At 35.2% G+C, this 15621-nt stretch overlaps 1 protein-coding gene across 1 annotated transcript in view; it reads right to left on the bottom strand.

Annotated features, from left to right (window-relative positions):
* LOC107757928 (serine incorporator 4-like) overlaps positions 1-12799 on the bottom strand; it is a 15569-nt gene extending 2770 nt beyond the window's left edge. Inside the window, exons 1-11 of the mRNA XM_016575538.1 lie at positions 12436-12799; positions 8959-9126; positions 8567-8745; positions 8070-8149; positions 6424-6517; positions 5906-6007; positions 5812-5827; positions 2251-2396; positions 2104-2176; positions 1628-1667; positions 1375-1522 (exon numbers count right to left, since the gene is read on the bottom strand). Of these exons, the coding sequence (XP_016431024.1) occupies positions 1375-1522; positions 1628-1667; positions 2104-2176; positions 2251-2396; positions 5812-5827; positions 5906-6007; positions 6424-6517; positions 8070-8149; positions 8567-8745; positions 8959-9126; positions 12436-12504 (1115 nt within the window). The 5' untranslated portion in view covers positions 12505-12799. The remainder of the gene's footprint in view (positions 1-1374; positions 1523-1627; positions 1668-2103; positions 2177-2250; positions 2397-5811; positions 5828-5905; positions 6008-6423; positions 6518-8069; positions 8150-8566; positions 8746-8958; positions 9127-12435) is intronic.
* Positions 12800-15621: the final 2822 nt, after the last annotated feature.

The raw sequence follows: 15621 nt of genomic DNA, 5'->3' as shown, positions 1-15621 counted from the left end.
AGCCCAGACTTAAACCCCATTGAAAATCTGTGGAATGACTTTGAAGACTGCAGTCCACAAATGCTCACCATCAAATTAAACTGAACTTGAGCAGTTCTGCAAAGAAGAGTGGGCAAATATTGCAAAGTCTAGTTGTGCAAAATTAAGAGACATATCCCAATAGACTAAAGGCTGTAATTAAAGCAAAAGGTGCTTCAACAAAATACTGACACAAGGGGGTGATCCTTTTTCATCCTTTTTTTTTTCTGACATGTTGATGTTTTTATCTTTCACTTGGATGTTATAAGTTGCACTGAGTAAATACAGCTGGATAAAACAAAAACTGTGTTCGTCTTCATTTCAGACTGCAAAGCAACAAAATATGATTATTTTATGGGTGGGGTGGGGGAGGTGATTCTTTTCTATACCCACTGTACATTTGTCTGAAATGATAAAACTGAAAAAGAAAAAAAATTATTTTAGAGATGTTATCAAAAGGAAAAAAATATAAGCAAAAATATTAATCTCTTTATTTATCTCTAAAACATTTTTTTTATCAGACTCAGGCAAGTCTATAACAGGAGGTTTTAAACTGTACAGACCCCGACCCAACCCAAGGACCCCCAATATATATATTTTTCTCTCTGGTAAACTTTCTTTGATGACAAATATTAACACCTTCTACAATATTTAAAAGTGCAATAATGCACAACATTTAGAAATGATTAAATATTTTTTAATCCCTTTTTAATTTTTTTATGTCGTCACGACTGAGCTTTGACAAAACACACCTTGAAGATTCTGAGGCAGATGAGACTAAAATTGATTTATCTGGCCTCAACACCAAACGATATGCCCCCGACCCAACCCAAGGACCCCCAATATATATATTTTTCTCTCTGGTAAACTTTCTTTGATGACAAATATTAACACCTTCTACAATATTTAAAAGTGCAATAATGCACAACATTTAGAAATGATTAAATATTTTTTAATCCCTTTTTAATTTTTTTAAAGACTGGAGTAATGGCTGCTGAAAATTCAGCGTTGCCATCACAGGAATACATTTTAAATTACAATTTAAAATAGAAAACAGTTATTTTAAATGTGATAATATTTCACAATATTATTGTTTTACTGTGTTTTTGTCAAATAAATGCAGCCTTGTCTTCTTTCAATCTTACCAACCAAACTTTTGAACAGTAGTGTATAGGCCTATATATCAGCCTATTTTTTTATTTTTATATGACGTCTCTGTTTAGATAGTTGTGTGTCTGTGCTTGTACACATGGTTCCATCCACAGTAAATAAGACTAAATATGAAAACTCTTGGGTGTTCCAGTGCTTTCTACTCTGATCTCCAGAACAGTTCAGAGGTGTACTTTAACAACTGACCTGAACCAATTAGTGAGGGTCATCATTACGTAGAGGGAAGCCAGAAAGAAAACAAAATGGAAGAAAAAGTAGCTGTAGGCAACGCGCTGGGTTTCATTGTGGATGACTTTCTGACAGCCTTTGTTCTCGTCAATGACAAACTCTTCCTCTGACAGGACAGAAACAAAGATGTTAATATCTTCTATCTCATACAGTATAATGACATTAATATGTTTGTGAAATCTATGGATATTGGAACTTGTGATATTCTCACCATCTTCAGCCTCTGGGTAGCAGAAGCAACAGGAGGCTTTCTGTTCAGGACAGAGAGTGAGAGACATTGTCAGAGATGTTAATTCAAAGACAATATATTTAAGTACAATGATTCTGTAATTTTAATAGGTTATTTCACCCAAGAATGAAAATTCTGTCATCGTTTGCTCACGCTCATGTAGTTCCAAACCTGTATGAGTTTCTTTCTTCTGTGGAACACAAAAGAAGATATTTTGAAGAATGTTGGTACCCAAACAGTTTTGGTTCCCATTAGCTTCCATTATATGGGCAAAATATCTTCTTTTGTGCACAGAAGAAAGAAACTCATACAGGTTTGGAACTACACGGGTGTGAGTAAATGATGACAGAATTTCAGGGGTTTTTGGGGGGGTTTTTTGGGTGGTGGACTGTCCCTTTAAGAGTTAAACAGCTCAAATCACAAAAATAATTATAAGAAATTCTGAGAAAGTCACATACCTGAAATTCATAGCGGTAAACCTTTATCATCCAGAAAGGTCCAAAGACCTCAGCTAAGTATGAAGCCTCATTGCTGAGAGAGAAATTCAGCAGTTAGCCATTTTATTCATATCCTAATTATTAATAACTCAATACGTTTTTACTCACCATGCAAAGAGAACACAGCAGTACATGATTGCAGCCCCAATAATGGCCACAGCATTGCCTTCATTTTGAATCTCATCCCTGCTGACTTTAGGGTAGCACACCGTCATGTTGACCCCCTGATACTCCACTGAAAGAACACACAAAAACTGGTGTTAGTCATCACACATTTATTTTGCCCTTATGTAAATTAAGTTTCTAGATTTGTTTTCCACAAACTCATCGTTCAGGGTTTCAGAATCATGCCCTGTAAATTCCTGTTCAATTAACAGCAAATGCTCAGTTGTTTGAAAACAGCTAATTGAAAATGACTAATTACATTTAGTGTCACATTTACACGCTTCATTTAGGATTTCTTGAGCCCATTGCTGCTGATTTAGAGATGCTTTAGAGGTCTGTGGATACTGTGTGTTATGTGTCTGAGAGAATTCCTCTGAGATGGGATTAAACTCCCAGCATGCCTCAGGGTGCACTTCAGTCCTTTATGAAGTCATGCAGCAAACAAAGGCTATAAAGCCGCTGATAGTTAGGGAACAAGACAGGACACAACAAACACACATATACACGCACGGCGCCATTCACCAAAATGAAAAAAAGGCACAAGAAGTCAGTACACCGTTTCTCTAGAAGCAACAATACACTGCCATATTAATCACACTACAAACATGATATTTCAAGCCAAAAGCGCTTCATCAGGCATTATGTAAATCATACTAAATCCAAAGTCCTAAAGAATTATTCTGCAATCCTTTTACATCAATGACTGTAATTCTTCTTCTCTGAACTTTACCATCCGTATAACATCTGCATTTCAAATACCCACGTGAAACACCCTTAGCAACATCTGTGTTACATACTTGAGAGCTTTTCTATAACCTCAGGCACAAAAGCTTTTCTTTCTGGAAATCTCTTTCATCTCTGTCGTATGTTAAGCATGAACCATATATGGTGCCATATAATACCATATAATTTTGAAGTTTAACACTTATGCCCATTTAATATTCATGTTTTGTTTTGCTTTATTTTAGCCTTATTTATTCAACGAAAACAATTTTAATAGTTACCTAAATAGCTTTATTTAAATGAACAAAAACAGTTTTTAATAAATAGTTAGCTAAATAGGTTTAGTTAACAATACTATTTATGATGCTGCACATCAAGTTTGTTTAGTATTTTTAAGGAATTCTTGTTGTATATAATAAACTGTCTATAATATTGGCATTGGATGGAATTACTTCATGACCTGGTTTTAATAAGTAAATTGGGCTAATTTTTTTATATTCATATTTGACAAATCAGTATTTGGAAGCAGAAAAGAGCGGAGGGAGAGTAGTCTGAATTGGGTTCTGTCCCGTGGTGGCTGGTGTAAAATTTTCTAGGTAGGGCGCCACGTCCTAAAATGTTTGCATACATCCCGGTATGATTTATGATTTAAAAATATTATGACTTGAAACATTTTAAATAAAGAAAATTGTTTTACCAAGTTCAAGATTAAGTTTGAGGATGATTCTCAAGATAAATAAATGTTTTTTAATTCTCATAATTCACGATTTATGTATTTCTATAACTACAAGTCAAGCTGCAATACCAAACAGGACCACACGGAGATGTCAACAGACCACTACACCAGTCGCCTTAACCTGACTGTATATAAATACAAGGATCCATTCAGAATGATTAAACAGAGCAAAAGACAAATTAAAAAAGCATATAAAAACATTCTGAATTTGTCGAATGTGAGGATCTGAAGACAGCACAACATCACCAGTGAACAGTTCCTCTGTCAGAGTGAGTGTTGAGCCCATATGTATATAAACACCACGAGAGCTGGGTAGTAACTGAATACATGTAATCTGGATTACGTAATCAGATTCCAAAAATTAAGTACTTGTAATTAAATGAAATTACATTTTTAAATACTTGTAATCAGACTACAGTTACTTTTTATAAATTACATGATTACATATAATTTACACAATAGCAATAAATTATTCATAATTCATTGATTGATTCTCCCTAATTCCTCTTTTTCATCTTTTAAATTTTCTTTTCTAAATTAGCTTGCTAATATACACTCAGAAAGTTTTCCAGTTTTGTGGACCACTGGACTTACAAAAATAATTTCAAGTTTAAGAAATGTTTTAACTTTCCATCAACTAACTACTGATGAACACATTGATTTTTATTTGAATTATCACTCAGGCGGTTATTTACCCATGCATTTCTATGTCTTTGGAAGATGTGTGTCTTTCAAACACATTAAAATGCACAAATTCACAAACTTTTTTTGTTATCAGATCATCTTTCGCCTAATATATTTACTTGAAGTACACCTGAGACTTATATAATAAATATTTTAATAATAAAGTATCACATTTGCATGCTCATGCTTCTCTGATGTTGGTTATGGTCACATGACATGCAGGTAAACAAACAAAAAACATTTTTTAGTAGGCCTACTGTTTTATTTTGATTGATTTTAAAATGATTGATTTTAATTTAACATTTTTATGATTTAATTCATTATTAGCTTTTCTTTAAACTCACAAACCTCCTGCAGTTCCTTCACAAACCCCTTTGGGTAACCTTGGCAATATAATGTAATGTTTAATGCACTTCATGCTGTTAATAGCAATGAATGGAATATATTTTCTTAATCTTTGTATTTTTATATCAATATGGTACAAGATTATCCTATTTAAATCAATGTGATAAACAATTTAATATTCAAATCAAAATATGACCTTCTGTTATGAAACAGGACATCGATTTCATACACTAGGACTTAAAGCATGTTTATTACACATTTTGGGAATTATGTAAAAAAATTATGTATCAATATTCCTATTAAATATTAGATCTTATTATGAAAATCTTGCTAATTATTACTCCCATTATTGCACTTATTTGTTCATTCTATGTTGCCCCAAAAACACATTAATATAAGTCCCGATGTCTTCTACAGAGGACATGGCATAACATATGAATAAAATATCATTTTTCAAAAATGTTATTTTTCACATTTTTTCTTATGCTCTAAACAATGTAATGACATGACAAAATACTAAATTCACAAAACTGTTTTTTCCAGGTAGTCAGGAGGATATACTTAAGTTTCTTATCTTTCACTAATATGATTTCGATACAAAAAACAACGCCAATAGGCCAGAGGACCATATTTTTATATATTATAATATAAGACTGCCACGTACCACCTCTTATTCTCAGCTGCACCGGTTAACCTGGGAATGAGAGGCAGAGCAGAGACGGGGTGTGATCAATGACGCCTCATGTCTAAATCGAAAAGGAGAATTAACAATTCCATTGTGTTAAGATGACTTTCATCATGAAAATAGCTTGAAGTAGACTCCACAAACATCTGGCAAAAGCTGGAAGTCAGAGGGTAAATGGGGAGATAAGTTTGAATGCGTGTTTGTATGTGTGTATATGAATAAGTGAGATACCGGAGCAAGAAACAGGAAAGGACAGAGATTATCTAAAACTCTAAAAATGTTGAGGGTGATATTTTATCATTCCAGAGCGAGATGTGACTCAGACACGAACCAGATGTGGTGTCTTCCTACAGTAGTTATTGTTGATTAGTGCAGGTTTGCCTCAAGAGAACATCTGTCTGTGTGAACCCAGTTTCCTCACTCACCAGTTTTTATTCCAGAAGGCCATGGTGGCGATGGTGTAGAAAAAGAGGGTAGCACACATGACTGCCACGTACCACCTCTTATTCTCAGCTGCACCGGTTAACCTGGGAATGAGAGGCAGAGCAGAGACGGGGTGTGATCAATGACGCCTCATGTCTAAATCGAAAAGGAGAATTCACAATTCCATTGTGTTAAGATGACTTTCATCATGAAAATAGCTTGAAGTAGACTCCACAAACATCTGGGAAAAGCTGGAAGTCAGAGGGTAAACGGGGAGATAAGTTTGAATGCGTGTTTGTATGTGTGTATATGAATAAGTAAGATACCGGAGCAAGAAACAGGAAAGGACAGAGATTATCTAAAACTCTAAAAATGTTGAGGGTGATATTTTATCATTCCAGAGCGAGATGTGACTCAGACACGAACCAGATGTGGTGTCTTCCTACAGTAGTTATTGTTGATTAGTGCAGGTTTGCCTCAAGAGAACATCTGTCTGTGTGAACCCAGTTTCCTCACTCACCAGTTTTTATTCCAGGTATGAGCGAAAGCAGTGATGAGAATGAGTTGAATGAGGATAAAAGCAAAGCCTCCCACTACTCCAACATAATGCCAGGCTACATGGAGAGAGGACAAAGAGGAGAAAATAAATTAAAATAAGATATTGAAATCCAGTGAACTGAGATTTATGGGACACTGGACTTTATTTATAAATCATGAGCAGAGCAAAATCATACGTAGAACCATTTGTACGTTAATGTACCACTGAATTGAATATAACAGTTTGCACACAAATTCTTTTCAAAGAAATGTGTTCAGGTTATCTTTCATAAATGAGGCCCACGGAGTGAATCCCCACTTTGTGCGCTAATGTAAAATATTCAGTGTGTCTATAGTGCCACCTGATGGATTTAAATAAAAAATGCAATTCACATTATCCAGACTGGCCAGAGACTCGCCATGAGCCTGTGATATAATCACATTAGGCGCATAATCACTTTAGTTACAGACTATTCACTACACTTACCATGTTTTGATCGATATACTTCTTTTCCCATATCAGTTCTGATGCGCAATGTATTGGTATCGTATTGGTTGCCAATTGGCTGCCAAATTTAGAGATTGATTTATTGGTATGAATGTTGATTTAAGTGTGCATTCTCATTTCCCCTATTTTTTACATTTAGATTATCTTTACCATCATGTGACACTCATTTAAAGTTAATCTTTAAAGCTAATTTAATTTACAAATTTTTAAATGTAATATTTAGCAAAAAATTCCAAATGAATATCAATTTTTTATACTGTACATTATAATGTTGTGATGTCTAAATTATCTTGTTGTGTTTCACATGATTTATTTTAGTTTTTAGTGTTTTATCTTTGATTATGTAGACATAGTAGTGTAGGAGCCAATGTGTTAATGTCGATGTATTTTGGGTTGTCACCACTTGGGGGCAGTATATGCACATAGTGTTTTTAAGTCGGTCATTCACGTACGTAGAGGAAGCAGGCTTGGTGCAGGGAACGTATACAGTTTTTACCACACTTCAGGAAGGGAAGGTGGCCACCATTCATCGTTGCAAGTATGTATTTCCATTATGTTCAATAAAGCAATTTTAGACTGAAATCGACATGAAGACTGGACATTGGATGTGTGCGTAAAGCGTGCGTTGATATTCCAAGCCTCCGGCACTTAGCTGCTGATACAAGTAGTATAGAATTCTAATGGATCATGACTTAATTATAGCCTTGGCCATAACATGTACAACCGTTCAAAAGTTTGGGGTCAGTAAGATTTTGAAAGTTTTTGAAAGAATTCTCTCATCCCCCCACCCCCCAGTAATACTGTGAAATATTATTTAAAACAATTTAAAATGATTTTCTATTTTGATATATTTTAAAATGTAACATTCCTGTAAAAGCTGAATTTACAGCAGCCATGAATTCAGTCTAGAGTGTCATACATTTTTTTGGTCAAACAAAATAATTTTTTTTTTTGTCAAAAAAACAAAAACAAATTCTGACCCCACACTTTTGACCGGTAGTGTTATTATTGGATTTATTGGTATCAGTCTTTTTTTTATATCAGTGGATCTCTATATATTATTTATCAGAAATATAATATATTATATATATTATATATAATATGTAATATGATCAGCTCACCATGCAAAAAGGATTCTGTGGGAATAAAGAAGGCAGCAGCAATCATTCCAAGCATGGTGATGAACTTCAGAAACCAAAACCTAAGTGAAGATGAGGAGAATAAGTGTGTGTTAGTTTATTTATATTAAGTAACTTAATAAAGCTGTTGGATGAGGCAAGATGTCATTTATATTTTTAATACAAAATCTGTTGGGGTTGGTCCTACAAGAGCCTCCAAAAATCTGGTTGACCCTTGTCCATATCACGTTCTTCCTCAACAACCTAACGTCTTTTTAAAATATACACTCTTAAAAAAAGTTTTTCTCAGCAACTTCATAAAAAACCTTCAATTATCTAAAGAAGAAGAAGAAGAAGAAGAAGAAGAAGTCCACCTTTTGCCACTATAGAGAACCTTTTTGTGCAACAGAAAGGTTCCATATGTTAAAGTTTCTTCTTGGAACCATAGATGCCAATAAAGAACCATTATTTTAAAGAGTGTAGGGAATAATGACACTGACCCATTATGAACGAGGGCTCGGAAATCCTGACTAGACTTCACATCAATGTGGAAGATGGCCATCATCAAGTAGAAACAAGCTGTTCCGAAACACACCCTGTAGACAGCAGAGTAGCCCACCAGCATCTGACAGTCTCCTCCACCATGAGCCTCATCACACACCACATTAAAGAAAGGCACCTGAGGAAGAGTGACCTCTGTTATTGTGTTTCTGTAGGGTACAGACTACTGGCATGTGTAGCTGGTGTGTGTCCTGCCAAGCAGATTAGCTAAGATTTGATTGCATGAGACTAGATACAAATGAAATGAGTTTGGGGTGTTTGCAGCACTGGCGGTACAGTGATAAAAGTAGGTTAGAACCACTGGAGCCTGTGCAACTTGTAAACAACTTACATTCTCCCTCACTGCCTCTGACACGGTCTTAGACAGCATGAGGCATGAGGCAGTGCAGGCCAGGATGTGGAATAGCGTGTACATGATCCGCGTGCTGGTTGATGATTTGACGGGCGGACAGAAGGAGCAGCACAGGGAACATGGTGCCGGGCCACAGCAGCAGCATATCTGACGGAAAGAAAAGCAGACCAGTCAGGGGTTGGGATTAATCGAGATCACTCAAAGCATCTGGAATTTTCTGATGGATCAGGGCTGGTAGCCTGGATGAGGTCCAGGCATCTTTTATCCTCAGCTAAACCCAGAAGCATAGATTGGGCTGAAACTCAATTCCCACTGACTTTAAAGATTAATCTTTTATTAGCATAAAGGATTTGAAATGATAGCGGCATGTGTTATAATGAAAAATCTTTGAGAAATTTTTAACATGTGCTTCAATCCAATATCCTGTTGCAGTTATTCACTATTTGAAATGCAGGGAAAAGCCATCAAAACATATAGTAATTCCCAATGGAAATGTCAAACCCTCATATTGTGTTCCGGTCATTTTGGCCCGGAGGATTTTCTTTCTCCTGTTATCACATTGGGCTAAAACTTACCGATTTTGCTCACACCGGGTATAACAATTTCCCAAACATTTTTTTTTCATAATATTTGTACTTTTTTGGGGGTATTTTTCACCCTTGTACTTACACTTGTGTGTTCCCAGTCAAAAAACGACCGACCTACAAAAAAATTTCTTGTCATCTTATTTTATTACCAAATATTGGATTCAGTCTTTTTAGCAACATCTTGTTTTTTTGTTTTTTTTTTCAATTAGCACAAGTTTTGTATTTCTTGTTGGAACTAATCGATTGTGGGCCTCAGTGATCCGAGTTTATGCTCCTCAGTTTTTGAGTGAACATGGCCAAAATTGTACACAAATAATGCTTTTTTTCACTCAAAAACTGAAGTGCAGCTCAGTGAGGCCTATGATCAATCAGTTCCAAAAAGAAATACAAAACCTGTGCTAACTGAAAGAAAACAAATTGACAAAAAAATGTGGTGATAATACAGCATAATAAGAGATTTACAAGCAATTTTTAAAAGGTTGGCCATTTTTGACTACAGCACAAGGGATAATTCACCCATAATTGTACATTCTGTCATTATTTACTCACCCTCATGATGTTCAAAACCTGGCTTTCCTCCTTCTCATAAACACAAAAGAAGATCAGTGAATGAATGTCATGGGGGACCAGCATTGTTTTGGACCTCACTGATTCATTTTATGGACAAAAAAAACAAACATTCTTCTATGTTCCACAGAGTCATACAGGTTTGGAAGGACGTGAAAGTGAGTAAAGGATGAGTAAATGATCATTAGATTTGATTTGACATCGCTGTTTAGAGACAAAACCCTCAGGTGCATGGTAGAATGCCATAATTGTTCAACAGAGCAAATTAGTTTTGAAGGAATAGTGACAGCTTGTGACAGCAGAATATTTTTGGCCTAAAATGCCATGACTAAGTATATTTGTGCCAACTGGAGGATTTGATTTGATCCTTTATAGAAATTGATTTACAGAAATTGAACTAAAGTTCAAACGTTTTATCAGAGATTCTCATGTCTCAGAAGTAAAACAAAAAAGCGAACTGAACAATGTGTTTATTACAAACAAATAAATCATCTACTTTTGATTACAAGTAATTTCCTTATTAACTAAATGAAATAGGGCTACTCCTGTTTTTTCAGTAATTTATTTTATAAATTGTTCAATGAACAAGTTCGTTACGTTTGTGCATCGCTATATGTGACTCTGGACCACAAAACCAGTCATAAGGGTCAATTTTTTGAAATTGAGGTTTATACATCATCTGAAAGCTGAATAAATAAGCTTTACATTGATGTATGTTTGTTAGGATAGGACAATATTTGGTCGAGATACAACTATTTAAATATCTGGAATCTGAGGTTGCAAAAAAAATAAAATAAATAAAAATACTGAGAAAATCACCTTTAAAGTTGTCCAAATGAAGTTCTTAGCAATGCATATTACTAATCAAAAATTAAGTTTTGATATATTTACGGTAGGAAATTTACAAAATATCTTCATGGAACATGAAAAATCGAAAATTTTGACCCATACAATATTTTTTTGGCTATTGCTAAAAATATACCCAAGCGACTTAAGACTGCTTTTGTGGTCCAGGGTCACATTTTCCTCTGATTATTTAAATAATCAAATAAATAATCAGATCAAAATAAAAGGCAGTAACTATTAGCATATATATATATATATATATATATATATGACCCAGGAGCACACAACCAGTCATAGGGTCAATTAATTGAAATTGCGTTTTATGCATCTTCTGAAAGCTGAATAAATAAGCTTTGTTGGTTTGTTAGGATAGGACAATATTTGGTCGAGATACAACTATTTAAATATCTGGAATCTGAGGTTGCAAAAAAAATAAAATAAATAAAAATACTGAGAAAATCACCTTTAAAGTTGTCCAAATGAAGTTAGCATTGCATATTACTAATCAAAAATTACGTTTTGATATATTTACGGTAGGAAATTTACAAAATATCTTCATGGAACATGAAAAATCGAAAATTTTGACCCATACAATATTTTTTTGGCTATTGCTAAAAACATACCCAAACTTAAGACTGGTTTTGTGGTCCAGGGTCACATCTTGTACTTAAAATACACTTGAGACAAGCTGTCTAATTACTATATAACTCAAACTGCTCTTAATAAATCAGTGGCAATATTCCTACAGCGGATGAAAACACACTGACTCTTAAAGCTCATGATGATAGAATGAGTCATCCATCGTCTTAATTTCTTTTGACAGAAAGCACTTTCCATGATGCCTGTGCGTTTCTGTTGAGAGAGGAGTTTTACCTTCTCATACCAAACAACAACAATAACAACTGACCAAATAATTTTAACAGTGCAATAAAAATAGTAGTCATCTAAAATAGTAGTGGAATTAAAGAGTAAAAGTGATTGTTATATTCTGGTGAATAAACTCAACCACTATTACGTAGTTATTCAAATGAAATGCACTAATGCAGGGTTAAATAGTTAATACAAATAAAATGAGAAATGAGCTGAGAGTGTTATGCCAGAGCATTATGACAACCTGTAAACGCAGTGTGTCACTTCACAAGCTTTTCAATAATTTTCTCAATGATCCAACTAAAGCCACAGCCAAAAATTCTGCAATCCAGTACCTGAAAATGTTATAGTCATGATAAGTAACATAGGCATGAACATCCTTATGTTCATCATTCATCATAAACTGTCTTTCAGTTCTATGTTCTACAAAGGCAGATTCGTTTCTTGTAAGAGAAGCTTGAATAAAGCTTTTCTTGTATTCCAGTGATCAGAGAATTATGAGAAATAAGTATAATCTGAAAAACCTGACATGTCATTCTCACATCTCTCCTCACTATGAAATAATCTCCATCTCTCCCTCTCTCACCTGATAAGCCACCATGTTCAGGAAATAGTTGTAGACACCGCTTTGGTGAAAAGCTTGATCAGTCGACATGGCTTCTTATTTTTCAAGGACGCGTAGTCATTAAAACACGACCTCCAGAAAAATAAAAAAAGTATATGCTATAACCAGTCAGGGTCAGAACACTGTATTATCTGTAGGAGCTCAGCTTTACAGGAAAGAGTCCTCAGCTAGTTTCTCCTGCAGGTGTAGTTCCACTGATCCCCAACTGCACACCCTCATGTTGCTCTCGTGGGAACATCTGAACATTCTTCCTATATCCTATACGAGCAGCCTGGTGGCATCGGATGGTGCCAGGAGAGTGTGTGAGCAAGGGTGGATGCCCAGTTGCCTGTACTCTAGATTAGGCAACAAGAGCAGCGGGAGGAGGGGGCGGGTTCTATGTGTTGGCCCATCTGTCCCTCCCTTCCCCCTCGCTCCAGTGCACCAGCGCATCCTCATGCACAATAGGATTGCTCCAGGGTCCTAATCGGTTTAGGGCTAAATAATGAAATTATACTTGCGATACTGTGATTTCTCTCACAAAGTAGACAAACCTTTAGATCCCCCCTTTTGACATCTTAGCAACCATTCACTTGTCTGACTTTATATGTAATCTGGTCATTATGCTTTGACCCAGACACTGAAGGGTGCAATTGAAGCAGGAATGCACAGGAAGAGTGGCACAGGTCCAGTCCCGCATTCTTTTGCATACATTGACCAAAGCCTCATTGTACAACTTCACATAATAAGTCTTCAAAATCAGAGACAGATTGTTTCAGTTGTTCTAATGAAGTGGATAGGAGTTGTTAGCGTGCAGAGCGGCCGGTAGCTCTATATTTAGGTCATTGTGTATTTGTGAGGATGTGCACTGGGATTATCCTGGAGTTTTTAGTCCTCGTCTCAGCCTGGGTGACCTTCTCTCTCCGGTAGAGTGACACACTAATCCAGACAGCAGGGTCTGACAAACACAGTCCCACTTGAACTCATCATCGGCCTTCAGCATCGTGTACGGACATGACATCGTACATGACATCGTGATTCAGAAATCACACTTGAAATCACTCAAAAGTAGAATTTGTTATTATTTACTCACCCTCATGTCATTCCAAACCTGTATGACTTTCATATTGCTTCTGCGGAACACAAAAGAATGCGTTCTAAAGAAAGTTGCAGTCCAAACAACACTGGACCACTTTCATTTTATGAAATGAAATATTTCCTTTTATTTTTCGCAATATCTTCTGATTACACTTTATTTGGAAATACTTTATTTTAAGGTGTCCTTGTTACACGTTACATGTACTTACTATTATAATAGCAATTAATTATGCATAATTACATGCAAGTAACCCTAAGCCAAACCCAAATCCTAACCCTAACCATATAGTAAGTACATGTAGTTAATTAATATTACTCCGTACTTGTATGTATAATTACACTGTAACAAGGACACCTTAAAATAAAGTGTAACCATTTAGTTTAAGGTGATGTTGTTACACTGTAATTACACAAGCAAGCACTGAGTAATGTTAATTAAATATATTTACTATAGGGTTAAGGTTAGAGTTTGGTTTAGGGTTATGGTTATAGCTAGTTTACTGTTATTATTATAGTAATTACATGAAACATACACTCTAAAAAATGCTGGGTTAAATATAACCCAGCGCTGGGTTAAAAAGGGACAAACCCAGCTATTGGGTTGTTTTGACCCAGCTATTGGGTTGTTTTGACCCAGCTATTGACTTGTTTTGACCCAGCTATTGGGTTGTTTTGACCCAGCTATTGACTTGTTTTGACCCAGCTATTGAGTTGTTTTGATAACAATAGCCGGTCAAAACAACCTTTTGTGCAGATGAAAGAAAGTCATACAGGTCTGGAATTATATAAGGGTGAGTAAATTATGACTAAATGATAAATTTGAACCATCCCTTTCTGTCACCATCCTGTCACAAGGAAAACATTCTTTAATTGAAAACTGAAAACTTTTTTCTTGATATGTTATCTTCAAATGTGGCGAAACTGTCAACCCAGCTAATTGATTATTCTCATAGCATTAACTTTCAGAACCTTCTGGCAAGTTCTTCCAGTAACATTAATAGAAAGTTTGTTCCAAGTTATCTGGCTTTTAATAACGTTCTCAAAACTTTAGCAAAAATGTTCTTTATGAATTGCCCAGGGAACTTTTTTCTAGAACATTTTATCCTTGACATGTTGGGTTCAGCCATAGCATTCTAGCACGAGTGACTCAACGCATCTGTCAAAGATATCCATCTAGCTCATTTTTTACATAGAAAATCTATTAAAAAACAGTGCTGTGAAAAACAAACGTTTGAATATAACAGTCACCTGAAAAAAGATGTTCCAATCAGCTAATGCTCTTTAGGTCTGATGCAGTAATTTATTAATGTCCCTGAAAATCTGGCAAGGAAATGAATAGCAGGATGTGATTGTAAAGTAGAACTGCGTGTGCAGAAGCTTTTGAATGTGAGTGTTTGAGTTTATTGTTGTTTAAGTACTTCTCTCAGTAAAGACTCTGTCTACTATTTCAGTCTGGAAACAACTTTTTACAAATTATTGACAGTTCCACAGAGTCTTGTGGCCAAAACGTTGCTGGACGCAATATCATTACATAACACTGTTGGTGGGCAGCACATTACAGCAAAGGCTTTGTAGTATTCTCTCTTAACCTCCTGAGACCCTGTGACCTCATATGAGGACATTATATTTTGGGGTATTTCTCTGAGACTATACATGCCACAGTTTTAAATCTGGATGTCCTGTACGGAGCACATTCAGGGCTTTTTTAAAAGCATGTTTAATAGCATTTTGGGAGACATAACACATGAATAGGGAAAGAAATGATGTTTCAATATTCTATGAAATATTATATATTATTATGAAAATCTTGTCAAATATTACTCCCATTATTACACTTCTTTTTTCATTACATGTTGCCCCCAAAACACATTAATATGCAAATTAAATTTAGTTTATAGATACATTGTATATAATGAGAAAACCCGTTTATGGCCATTTTACACACATTTTGCAGAAAGAAAAATGGTATATCAAATCATTCTGTTATAACATAGTTGAGAATCATCTTTATACAAAGTTTGGTAAAAAAGAAAATCCTGAAAACTAAAAATGTATTGGTGATTTAAAAAA

This window comes from Sinocyclocheilus rhinocerous, unplaced genomic scaffold (genome assembly GCF_001515625.1).
Source record: "Sinocyclocheilus rhinocerous isolate Xijiao unplaced genomic scaffold, SAMN03320098_v1.1 scaffold252, whole genome shotgun sequence".
Taxonomy (NCBI): Eukaryota; Metazoa; Chordata; class Actinopteri; order Cypriniformes; family Cyprinidae; genus Sinocyclocheilus; species Sinocyclocheilus rhinocerous.
Note: the sequence above shows the minus strand (reverse complement) of the source record. Positions and strands in the feature narration are given on the sequence as shown.